The sequence below is a fragment of the Silene latifolia genome, chromosome 1 (genome assembly GCF_048544455.1).
Source record: "Silene latifolia isolate original U9 population chromosome 1, ASM4854445v1, whole genome shotgun sequence".
Lineage (NCBI taxonomy): Eukaryota > Viridiplantae > Streptophyta > Magnoliopsida > Caryophyllales > Caryophyllaceae > Silene > Silene latifolia.
The window spans coordinates 106,825,839-106,839,496 of NC_133526.1; the positions used below are offsets into that span (position 1 = coordinate 106,825,839).

Sequence of the window (13,658 nt, forward strand, 5' to 3'; positions counted from 1 at the left end):
CTCTAATAGAAGCACGATAATGAATATGATAAGTGTTCACGGCTTCTGCCCAGAATTGAGCCTTTTTCATGATAGAAACAGTTCAGAAGTCTGTTCTATTTTCCCTTTCATGAGAACGATGATACCCCAACAGCAAAGTGGACTGTCTGACAGGCTTCGATCTAGTTTTACGCATCATCTCCTCGTAGGCTTCTTCTTCTTCTTCTTCTTCTTCTTCTTCTTCTTCTTCTTCTTCTTCTTCTTCTTCTTCTTCTTCTTCTTCTTCTTCTGCACATATGCTTACTGATGTTAGATATATCTTTATAACCAAGATGAAGAATACTACATAATAAGTAGTAAGCCAAGAGCTTAATAATATACATACCAACTACCCTTTTATACTTCCCATGATATTTATTTAACACAAGATTAAGAGTTTAGAAGTTCTTACCATCTTTACTTGAAGTGTGAATAAACTTGAAACACCATACCAATTCTTGTTTCACACCTCCACTTTATAGGCTCTATGTGAGAGGCAAACAAAATATCGTCCCATATACACCTTGAGCAACGAAAGTTATTATGATCAAAACATGTTGCTCTCTCTCACTTTAGCCTGCAAAACGAACTATACTCTGGACTTGGGCACCCAAATTAATTTGGGTCCTTTTTGGTTAGTCACTTGTGCTAATAAGTCTTTTGGAATCCACATTTTCTTGACAATCTTAAAATTTTGTTCCAAGTGACCTAATCACTTCTTACAAGCATTAAATACATGTCCTGTTTTACCACAAAATTTGCACATGATGTACTTAGGTAGACCCACATACTTACGCTTGTGAAAGTCTCTTTCATTGGGTTCAGGTCTATTAAACCCAGCAGTACTAGAGTCGTTCTATTTTGAACAGTCCGGTGGTGTGTTTACTTTCTATTCTGGGACCCAAACAGTACGGTGTGGTGAACTATTTTGTTTGAAATTAGAACGAGAGTCATAACCTAATCCAAGTTTATTAGTGTTCTTAGATTGATTAACCAGAAAGTTTAGCACAGTACCACTACCTTCCCATTTAGCAACCACATTTCGGGCATGACTCAAATCGGTCTCCAAATCGTAACTTTTACAAGTAATTTCTTATTCTTATCAAGGATAACGTCATAATCAATATTGAGTCTATCAAATTTGGAACGGATTTCAGAATAAGTGGTTGAACTAGTAACATGTACTCTTTTAATCTCATCTAGTTCCTTAGTTAAAACATGGATCTTATTAACAAGAGACTCGTTCTTGGCAATAAGTTCAGAATGAACAGTCTGGTCGACTGTTTGTTTAGTTATGTCCTTCAGATCACAGTTTAACTGAAACTTCTCCTCTGCTATACTTTCTAGTTCAAATTGCATTGCGTCAAGATGCCTTTTTTTTAATAACTAGTGTCCAAGGTCTCATCAAGTAATCTCACAATTTTATTCTTAGATAAAGACCTAATTTGAACTTTAAGATTTGAGAGACTTACCTTGTCATCGGATTCGCTATCTGATGCTTCGGAATTAGCCATGAGGCACTTGATGGAGTCAACATACTTCTTACGTTGTGTCCTTGGTTTGTAAGTATATCTGAGACAAAGCTTTTTTTTTCCGATTCTTTGATGGGTTCATCGTCTTCTGAATCAGACTCACCCCAAACTGCAGCAATCATTGCACGTTTGTACTCTTGCTTAGATTTTTCACGTCTATCTTTAGATCTCTCCTCTTCCCATTTTGGACAATTTCGAACTTGGTGATCTTGATCACCACATCCAAAACAGCCCATTCTGGACTTTGTTCGTGGTGAAGAAGACGAAGAAACAGATTTTTTCGGCTTATAACTTTCGAACTTTCCTTGATTTTGCTTTCTAATTATTTTAGCAATTCGTTTAGATAGCGAGGAAACTTCCTCCTCAAGTTCACTTTCATTATCACTGGAGATGGCATTCAAGGCTAGTCCCTTAGCTTTGGGTTTCTCTTCGGCATCATTATCAAGAGTTATTTCGTGTGCCATAAGAGATTCCATTAACGCTTCATAGGTGAGAGTGGTTAAATCCCTACACTCTTCAATGGCCGTGACCTTTTGTCGCCATTTCTTGGTAAGACTTCTTAAAATTTTACGGACAATGTCCTCAGTTTCAAATTGTCGACCAAGATTTGAAAGTTCGTTAGTTATATTTGAAAAGCGTGAAGACATACTCTTTATTGGTTCATCCTCGTGCATTCTAAAGGATTCATATTGTTGCATTAAGAGATCAATACGTTGTTTCTTTACTTGCACGGTCCCCTCATAGGCTAGTGCTAGACTATCCCATATTTGTTTGGCCATTTTACATCCTGTAATACAACTAGTTTCTGATTCGCCAATTCCAGATTGCAGGAGTGATATGGCCCTAGAGTTCTTCTCCGCCTTTTTGTAATCATCGGATGTGTAGTCCTTGGGTGCTTTTACACTAGACATACCATTAGCATTGGTGGTAGTGATAGCTAGGGGACCATTTTCGATGATTACCCAACATTCATAATCTGTTCCTTGTATGAAATGCATCATACGATTTTTCCACCAGCCATAGTCCGTGCCGTCAAAGACAGGACATTTGACAGATTTGGAATTCATTGAGAAAAAGAAAAAACAAACTGATAAACTCAAAAGGATCAAACTCTTTGCGGTAAGACAATTAAGAGCACGAGGCTCTGATACCAATTGTTGAGCTTATCGATTCGGTACTTAAGAGGGGTAGGGAGTGAATTAAGTACCCTTTTTAAAAATTGTGAACTTTTAAAGCGAAAATAGTGTTCTCGTTCAATACTGAAACAGTACACAGGCGAATTGAACAGTCTCAGTGACTGTTCAAACAATATGAATTGTGCTGTCCTGTTTTGGTCGTATGCTTGAAACGAGAACTCTACAACTAAGCAAGAAATAAAACAAATAAAGAGAAAAGATACGATACACAAGATTTTTAACGTGGTTCGACCTACTCTCTAAAGGTCTACGTCCATCCTCTCTCTTATTAATATTTTTTTTGTAACCAAACACGATTACAAAGAAAACCCCCACGATCAACCCCGATCATGCGACTCGAGTACAACCCCGTATCCCAAAAACACTCTCACAAATATGAAAATTACAACTTAATTTGTCTCCTTATATGGTTCACAACTTAGAACAATGGAGAACAAAATATGCCTAGAGATAAGAAGACTTAAACACTCGAAACAAATTCTCTAAGGCACAAAAATAACTTTTGCAAAGATAAAATTTCTTTTAAACTAAATTTCACAAATCTTATAAAAAATGTATGCTTTCAAACATGAGAATTGTGAAGTGCAAAAGATAAAAAATTCTGAATCACACATGCCTTATTTATAGGAAATATTCTAATATGATATCCTCCTTGTTGATCAAGGAAGCTTTAGAAAGGATAGGACGGATATCTATCGGAATATTTCGTTCAAAAACAATTTAACCATAAAAATATATTATTTCGAAAAATTCAGAAAACAGATTTATCGTGCCTTATGAACGTGCTCTGAATTGAACAGTCTCCGAGACTGTTCACTTCAGATGAACCGAGCAGAGCTTAAGTTTCTCACCTTTACAATTAGCTAGATAACAAAGACAAAGACTTGACCGATGCCTCAACCTTTTTCCATGAATGAGCTCAGTCCTTGCAAACCTGTTACAACTCATGTCTAGCCAACATATATTAGTCAAGGAGGTAAGAAAAGATTAAGGACTTGTCATCATCAACAAATGGTTCAACATTAAATTTTTGATTGTTTTGGTGAAAGTGTATACATAGTTGTTTCTCCTTCCATGGGTATGCATGAAAAGTTTATTTTTCTTCAAGTAAGAGTCCGTTTGTGTGCCTAAAGTGTATGTTGAAACAGATGCCGAGACCTACAGTTGGTACTCGTCAGAGTAAGAGGGGGAGGGCTTCTGAGCCCGAGGTTGGTGAGAGGAGTCAGGGACCCACTGTCCCACCCGTGCCTGAGTACCCTACCATAGTCTTTGCTGATTTCAAGCAAAGAGATGCCTTTGTCGAGTTACATAAACATCGCATGAAACCAACCTGAAGTATCGACACCACCATCTTAGAGGACCTAGGGGTGGAGACGGATGTGAGACATATATTTGAGACTTTGGTTTTGACTGGTTTGTATCGCCTTAGGAAGCATTCCTACTCTTTTTTGACCTTGGAGTTCATGAGCTCTTTCACCTATGATGCGGCAGCTAAGACCGTACAGTTTCGTCTCATGAACACTAGTTTCCTCTTGACCATGGATATATTTGCTACCCACCTTGGCCTTGCCTGGCCGGAGAAGGGAGCCCTTAGGGATATTCCGACTTGAGTGTGGAGCCACTAGTTACATGCCTTGCTTTACTGGTAAGAACGCCCCCACCTCTAGCAACATGTTAATAAATGATGTTCAACATGTCACCTTGAAGATCTTTCTTTGTGCCTTGACTTGTTTGCTCTATGACCGGAAGGATGTGAGTAAGCTGATCTCACATGAGGTGATGTTGCTTGTTGCATACCTCAACCCCACCCGAGCCCCGAAAGTTTCTTACAGTGCCCCGGCCATAGTCTGCGCTAGCCTAACTTTGATGGCGACCTATGGGACCCGATACTTGAGCTGTGGTGCCATTGTCACACGGTTGGCTGAGAGGTTGACCACCTTTGAGGCCTCCTTGGCCCTTACACCTATGGCTCAGTCTGTGCCTACCCTGGACCGAGAATACTTCCTCGACCAGAAATGGTAGAGAACTTTAGAGGGTGGTGGTTTGGCTTGGAGAGTATGGGGGATGAGCTGGATGAAGTTACCAGCTGACCCCGAGCACCTTCCTGCGACTGAGCCCTTGGCGGCGGCGGTAGTGGCATCAGATTCTGATGATGATGAGGAGGTTCCTACTCGGCAGTACTACCTCATTGATGCCGATATTTTGGAGGTGATGCCAGAGCCAACAAAGAGGGATCAGGCTAGATCCAAGGATCGGCAACCGAGAGTGGGGAGGGGTCCGAGACGGGTGAGGGAGAGAGTCGCTGAGACTCAGCCACAGCATCCCGTGCCTCCACAGCATTAGTTTCCCAGCTACCCTTCGTTCTTTATTCTTGAGATAAGGGTGAGTGAGCTCATGGAGAGGGTATCTGCCACCTTAACGCTCCGGAACCTACACAAGATGGCTTATGTGCACGGCATCGGGACCACCTCGGCCCAACCGGTGTGGTGGAGAGGTGTTGGTGATGACAGTGGGGTCTTTCACTCTTTTGGGGTGGATCAGACTACTTTGGGAGAGCCTCCGAGTTACCCTTACGGTTGTTTGGCACCTTGGCGCGTGGGTGCAGATTCAGGGGTTGGAGCCACCGCAGGCGGGGAGACATGAGGAGCTGGCACGTCCGGAGGAGGAGGTGGAGATGAGGAGATGGAGGAGCCGGCCTTGGAGTGATGATATTTCTTCTATTCTATCTTGTTTTCATGGATTTGTAGTATTCGGTACTTGGTTTGGTTGGTACATTTGTTATACTTTGGTTTGTATTTTGGCCATAAGGCCGTATTTTGGGTGCTTTTAGGACTTGTTATGCAGGTGGTTGGTGTCGGAATCGAAATTCCGACTTATGATAGCTAATTCGTTCTAACTTTGTTTCCAGCCTTTGTGTTTTATGGATCTTGTGGATACGTGTTCTCTTGCTTTGGTTGGTGAAAACATTTTCGTATGTCAAGTATGATTTATGAATTCATATTTAGATGTGGTTTATTGATGGTGAATGTGTCGTTGTACGCCCAATCAAACACATTTATATTTCTCAACAAACAACTAGGTAGTGGTTAAGTCGAGGTCGATCCACGGGACGGTGTGCTTTGGGTGCTAAGTCTATCTATCTCAATATATGCTAGTGTCACAATTGATTTGGGTTTGTAGTTGTGTTCTAAACTAGTGAAAGCAATAAAGTAAAACAAGCAATAACTTAAAAGATGTAAACAATTAATAAAGATACTAGGATGTCATGGGATCATAAGGGATTCATGGGGGTTTGATCATACAAACATGTTCTCAATTATATAGCAAGCACTTATTATTGTGATGGGATCGAGTTGGTGTATAAGCTTACAATCCCTAAGAATATTTGGGTCCCGGAGCCGAATCGATTAGATTGTACAACACCTACAAGTCGACTTAGTCCTTCTTATTCAACTATATGCATGGTCTAATGAGGCTCGAGTTGGTGTATAAGCTTACAAGCCCCATTGAAAAGATAGGTGATGGGTAAAAAATGCAAGGATTCATTGGCTCGCATTTCATCAAACATAACATGTGCATAAGTTGAAATCACAACAAGCAAGCAAATTAATTATGAAGACATATTAGATTAAGCATGAATCAATCCTCATGTTGGTTTCCCTTAATTCCCCATTAATCCTAGCTAAAGAACTACTCACTCATTATGATGGGAAACATGTCATTAATAGTGTCAATCATCATAACAAATATAAACATGATAAGAGAATGAGGAAATAAACAATAAAGAGTAAAGAGTAAATAGATTATACCAAACATAAGATGAATAAATGGAAAGGAAAGAATAATAGAGGAGAACTTGATTGATTCATGAAGAGTTGTCAATTCTCCAATAATAACCCAATAATCTTCAATTCCCCAATAACAATAAACTTGAAAAATAATTAAGGAAAGATTAATGTGGAATGGTTGAGATTAGTTTATTCTAATCTACTCCTAATCTAATCTAAGGGGATTTTCTATTATCGGAACCTCCCTTTTTGATTATTACAAATGGAGTATATATAGTAGTACATCATTAGGTTAAGCAAGGGTGGATTAGTAAATAACAATGCTAAGTTCTAAGTAGGGAATTGCAAGTCCCGAGGGACATACGCATTTTGGACAGCTACTCCTAACACGATCCGCTCGGATCAACTTGAAGCATGGTTGATTCTACCAAGGGATCCGCTCGTCTTGCAAGGAAGACGCCCGGATCAAAGCTCCTGGATCCGCTCGTCTTGTGCTCGGGCCGCTCGTGTAATACTACGGTTTTATGAGTCTTTGGGTACTCTATCCAGTGGGGTTACTCTGTCGAGTAAGTAAGTTTTGTGTACGAAATAGTAGTCTGCCTGTAGGGTACTCGATCGAGTAGGCTTGGCACTCGATCGAGTAAGGGGCACTCGATCGAGTAACTGACTTACTCGATCGAGTAAGTGGTTTTACGGGTGATATTTGACGGGTTTTGTTAATAATGCGGGAATGGTATACAAGGCTTTCGTCACTTTTTTCAACACACTTTTACAACCTAAAAACCTTCAAGAGAAGATTGGGAGTTACGTTGAATCATCCTCGCCGCATTATTAGCAAATCCCGGAGCTAGAAGTGTCGGATTTCGTCATTCTTTATACCTTCGTGATCCTTGCGTTGAGGGTAAGCTTTACATATAAGTTTTATATTGTTTTGTTAATATTGGTTAAACCCTAATTTGGGGATTTGGGGGTTTTTATGATTATGTGGTTAAGGTAGTAATTGTATGCATGTATGTATAGGAGGAGGATTCGTAGAGGAGAGATTTTGAGACAACTGCTAAATCGTCTGATTCTGTGATTGCATTCCAGATAGGGTTTTCCTACTCAGTATTAATTACATGATGTGTTTGGTGGTTTTATTGTGATTATTGTTGAAGTATATTGTTGGTGGTTGTGACGGTTGTTGGTTATATTGTTGGTTGTTGTTGTTGATTAATTATCGTATTGGAATTGGTTTTGGTAATTGTTGATTGTGTAAGGTGATTGTTGTATAACTGTCTGTGATCTTCGGGGTGCGTCCCTGGCTGAGTGGAGTCACTTGTGGGAGTGGCTTCACGCCCTTGATTCGCCTTCTGTGGAACCCATCACATGAGGGATGTGCACATTAATGAACATGGGTTTATCGCTCGATGGAGATGAGCGGGGCTTAGGTGGGAACGGCTGCGGTCCCCCACTGGCGGTGTGGAGTATATGTTGCTTTGGGTACTCTGGCAGGGCTATACACTTTAGTGTGTAGTCAGTTGTGTGGAGATTGATTATGGAGACTGGGGTTTATTCTATGTTGAGCTGTTTTGGCATTTGATTTGTTGTGGCTTGTTTTTATGTAAATAGTACTGACCCCGTTTAAATGTTTTAAAAACTATGGTGATCCATTCGGGGGTGGTGAGCAGTTATTGAGCAGGTTTGGTTGATGCGCATGAGATAGCTGGGTTGAGTCATCACGAGCTGTTTTAGAAGTCTTCCGCTGTGTCGAACGTTGTTCTTTAGCTAGTTGGTTTAACATTTGAAAACAGTTGTATTTTCTTTTAACAGTTTTGGAGTTTAGTTGTAATCACTTAAACTATATTTACTTTTAAAGTACATTTCTTTATTGTCTTTTGATTATCATTGTCTCGGGTAACCGAGATGGTGACATTCCTATACCTGGGTGGTCCTGGTAAGGCACTTGGAGTATGGGGGTGTCACAGCTCGGATCTGGGTAAGGCAATCCGCCCGTCTTGTGCTTAGGACGCACGGATCTTGGCACAGTTTTCCACCTTCTTGCTTTAGAAGCCTATGATCTACCTATACTCTGTATTCTTGCTTAATTGGTCATCGTTCTTGCCTCCTCTTCGTACTAGTCCATCTAAGATCGTCAACAAGCTTCCAAATATGCACGGGAGACGGGAATTCCGCCTCATTATCTTCTTTCCTACAGGACATATACAATGCAATAGGAAAACAAAATAGGAAGGAATTGACGGATAAAATGCTATAATAATATGCAAAATGGGTTTAATTAGGGGACTAAATATGCGCAATTAAGAGTCACATCAAAGATCCCCAAACCGAACCTTTACTCATCCCGAGTAAAGAGGTGACTAGAACTAGACCTTTATTTAAACTATTCTAATAATATAGCCGATGTGAGACAATTAGCGGGTCTCACTCTGCCCCTTCAACTCTCAACAAGACATCCATGAGGTAGGGTGCCTTCTTGCAAGGCAAGGTGGGGCTTGCAAAAATGGCGATACATCCAAGCATTAAGCACACAAAACAGGTAATGGATGCATCTACAAAAGAATAGCCACTTTCCTCATCTAAGTGGCGGAAATCATCTAAGGAGGAAGAAATTCAAGGGTACACACTCCATTGTAGATATCATTTCTCTAAGCTACTAAGTCTAAGAGGATACCAGCAAATCACCTCCAAGTTGTGTCAAACTAGGGTACTTTTGTCCTCAATCGCTAAATATTTTTGGCAAGAGTATGCTCCCTATGGTATTAGAAACACTGTAGGATCGCGGAATTCCCCCTCTTGCCTAGACAAGAAGAAGGGTCATCCCCTCTCCACCATGCAACAAAGTAAGATCAATGGATGAAAGGGATCAAGATGTTTTGAGTTTCACATTTGTAGTTTGCTTTTGCCCACCAACTTCATGTGGTATTTGACTTTTGAGAACGTTTCTTTGCCATTTCTGTGATGTTTGGCATTTTTGATACGTGGCAAAATTTTCAATATTTGCAGTTTTTGAACATTTTTCAAAGTAACCCCATTTTGTAGCAAGGGTACTTTTATTAAAGCATAGGAATCTATTTTTGCTCCTCTTTTCATTTGATGCATTTTGCAAACTTTTTTATTTTGATTTTGGTACTTGAACTCAATTTGGATTTTTGTTGGCAAAATATGATGATAGAAGCGAAAGAACGGTTGCATGGCTTCAAAGGTCACCTTGGAATAAACGGTAGCCAAGGAGTTATCACACCACAAGGTACTCTTGACCAGGCCTTAGTCCATGGGTCAAAAGATACTAGTATGACACATCCTAGGGTGTCTTGAGGGTATTCTAGCAAACAAAGTCTCAAGGAGAAAAATTCTCTACAAGGGCCTTATATACACACTTGTCAAGATTCCCAAATAAGCATTTTCACAAATTTTTTCTAACCATGCAAACTACATGCCATGATGCAACTAACATATATACAACTCTAATGCATATGCTTCTATCAACTAGTATGCCATGTAAACTAAATGCAACTCCTAACAACACATAGGTACACAAACCGCAATAACAAAATACACAACATCCTCGTTGACATGTAAGCCCATCCCCCTCATATGAATAATGAAAAGACATGGAAAGGAAATAGGGATTAGAGCGATCATACCAAGCGGTCTTCACATTCCCTTGACAATGCCTCAAATAAAGTGTCATATCTATGTGAGAAGAGAAGAAAAACACAAGTAGATACAATTCTACACTACTAAATTAAAGAAAATTTTTTTGGTTTTCGAAATTTTCAAATTTTTATTGATTTTGTTTTAATGAAACTAAAGAACATATTTTTGGAATTTTTCAAAATTTTTCAATTTTTATGTATTTTGGAATATAAATTACCATCCCCCACTTTATTTTGGACATTGTCCTCAATGTACATGTTGGAGTAGGAATGAAAAAGAAATACATATTTTTGGATTTTTGATTTTATAGAAATTAAAGTACAAATGCAATGATATGATATGAATGAATGCATGCTCTAACTAAATGCAATTTTATATGACATATATAACATATGAATGCAATCTAAACTACACTAGATGATGCATGTGTTCTATTAAACTATGGTCACCTATGATCAAACCTCCTCAAACCGATTTAAGCACCATTTCTAGTGTAGAAAGAAATAGGTTTGGTCATTAGTGGCTATGCCTGAATGCAACCAACTATATGGAATATATTACAATGCAAACTAATCTATTTATGTTATAATGCAACTATACTATATGAACTAACTAATGTAGATGCAATATGGAATATAATACAAATGCAACTAAATGCAAGATAATTGAAAATGCAATATAACTATACATGAGAGAAAGGAAAAGAAAGATTATCATACAATTGGAGGTGGTGTGGTAGACACCTCTTGCCCTTTCATTCGTCATCATCATCATCATCATCATTGCGGTATCCACGTCCGCTAGAACCTCCTTGGTCATACCCTCCTCCTTGGCCAAAGAATCCTCCACCTTGGCCGCCAAAGTTCCCGTCTTGGTTCCCTTGATTAGGGAATAAAAGGTGCGGTTGAGCTCAAGATGGGTGAGGGCCTCTAGGGTCGATGTACCCTTGTTGAGCCATGTTGTAGTAGGGGGGTATTGAGCCAAGTAGTTGTCAACCCTCCCATCGTAAACTCCAAGATCGATATGTTGCATGAGCTTCATTAAATCATTCATGTTTGGAGCTCTTGGATCTTGGGGAGTGAATTGTACATGTGGTTTTCGGTAGGGCGGAATGGGTACATAGGATGGTGGTTGTTGAAAAGTGTCGTCGGGGCTCTCAATCAAACACATTTATAATTCTCAACAAACAACTAGTTAGTGGTTAAGGCGAGGTCGATCCATGGGACGGTGTGCTTTGGGTTCTAAGTCTATCTATCTCAATTTATGCTAGTGTCACAATCGATTTGGGTTTGTAGTTGTGTTCTAAACTAATGCAAGCAACAAAGTAAATAAGAGTATAAACAAGTAATAAAGGATACTAGGATGTTATGGGTTCATAAGGGATTCATGGGAGTTGATCATACAAACATGTTCTCTACTAGATGCAAGCACTTATTGTTGTGATGGGATCGAGTTAGCGTATATCTTACAATCCCTAAGAAGGTTTGGGTCCAGGAGCCGAATCGATTAGATTGTACAACACCTACAAGTCGACTTAGTCCTTCCTATTCAACTATATGCATGGTCTAATGAGACTCGAGTTGGTTTATGTCTTACAAGCCTCATTGAAGAGATAGGTGATGGGTGAAAATGCAAGGATTCATAGGCTTAGCATTTCATCAAACATTTTTTTTTTGGGAAAATGTAAGTTCTCATTAGAAAATAAGAAAGTCCCATACAATACAAGCTATTAGAGTCAAAACTCCCACAACATCTATAAGTCTCTTTCTAAGCCTTAAGATACTCTACCCATGCCAAAGCTAGAGCATTCTTACTTCTAATAGTACACTGACCTAGACGCATTTTAACATGACATTGAACCCTTGCAAGAACAATACAAGGTCTAACAACACATTCATCCACACGACATATGTTCCTACATTGCCATACATGATACACCAGACTAGACAAAATGATAGCTATAACTTTCTTCCCGCAAGCAAAATGCCGCCTTAACTCGATCCACCAGCTGATGCAATTGTGCAAAGGAAGGGAAACCTTGCACCAATCACTAATCAGGTCCCTGCAATGTCTACTAAACGGACACTCAAAGAACAAATGATCCACACTCTCCTCCTGCATCCCACACAGAAAACAAGAATTACCCTGTATAATTCCCATTCTGAGTAGTCTGTCTTGAGTTAATAGCCTTCTCTGAGCTACCAACCACACAATAAACTGCTGTTTTGGGATCAGCCATTGATTCAGCATCCAAGGATACCAGGACACTTGCCCTATTTCAGGTTTAAGCCACTGATATCCCGCTGTTATAGTATAATGCTCCTCACTAGATAAATTTGATAAATAAGGTTTCAAAAGTTGCTTAACCTGGCAGATTTTCCTCCAAGCCCAGCTGCATCCAGACCCAGGAATATACTCCCACCAGGAAGAAGATTTGATGTATACAGCATGTACCCATCTAACCCACAAATGATCTTCCTTGTTTGCCACCCACCAGGCATACTTTCCCACCGTGGCAAGATTCCAAACATGAAAATCCTTCAATCCCAAACCCCCTTGCTTCCTAGGTTGACAGATATTGGCCCAAGAAACAAGAGCTGGGCTCTCCCTTTGATCAGCTCCATGCCACAAATACCCTCTGCAAATAGCTTCAATTTTGGAAATCACCATCTTAGGAAGGATAAAGATCCTAGCCCAGTAGCCATGAAGGGTGCTTAGAACTGCCTTGATAAGCACCACTCTCCCAGCATAAGAAAACTTCCTGGAACCCATTCCTCTAATTCTGTCCACCACTCTATCAATTAAACATTGACAGTCCTGCACATAGAGCCTCTTTGGGGACACAATGACCCCAAGGTAAGTGAAGGGCACTGTTCCTCTTTTCATGCCAGTGATCAACTCCACTTCCCTGAGAGTATGTTCCTCCATTCCATTACAATACACACTAGCTGGTCAATCTGGGTAAGGTTGGCAATAATAAGGATGATCCTTTCATAATGGCATCCCAAGCTAAACAAGTGTTCTATGTCACCGATCCTATGGATAAGAAGTGGTCTGTTGTACTGTCTATAAGGAAAAGAAGGAGTAGTCCATCCGATAATGGTGATGATGATCAGGATGTCGTTTTTGAGGGAATGGATCAGTCTACCACTGTATCTTATTTCGACGATGTTGACACTGATCATGAGGACACTGAAAGCATCTATATGCGTGATGACCACATAATTAGAGAGGAATTTCTCTCTCTAGATTCTCTCTCATCCTCAATTTTATTCGCATTTCATCAAACATAACATGTGCATAAGTTGAAATCACAACAAGCAAGCAAATTAATTATGTGAACATATTAGATTAAGCATGAATCAATCCCCATGTTGATTTCCCTTAATTACCCATTAATCCTAGCTAAAGAAACTACTCACTCATGATCAAGTTTAACATGTTAATAAGGTTGTCAATCATAC

At 39.7% G+C, this 13,658-nt stretch overlaps 1 protein-coding gene across 1 annotated transcript; it reads right to left on the minus strand.

Moving 5' to 3' along the window:
* Nucleotides 1-11,961: 11,961 nt before the first annotated feature.
* On the minus strand, nucleotides 11,962-13,122 carry LOC141652414 (uncharacterized). Its single transcript, XM_074459866.1, has one exon. The coding sequence runs from the start codon at nucleotides 13,120-13,122 to the stop codon at nucleotides 11,962-11,964; it is 1,161 nt and encodes a 386-aa protein (XP_074315967.1).
* Nucleotides 13,123-13,658: the final 536 nt, after the last annotated feature.

What these genes read in the sequence shown, in the direction of transcription:
- LOC141652414 (XM_074459866.1), bottom strand. Translation starts at nt 13,122, where the DNA reads ATGGAGGAACATACTCTCAGGGAAGTGGAGTTGATCACTGGCATGAAA.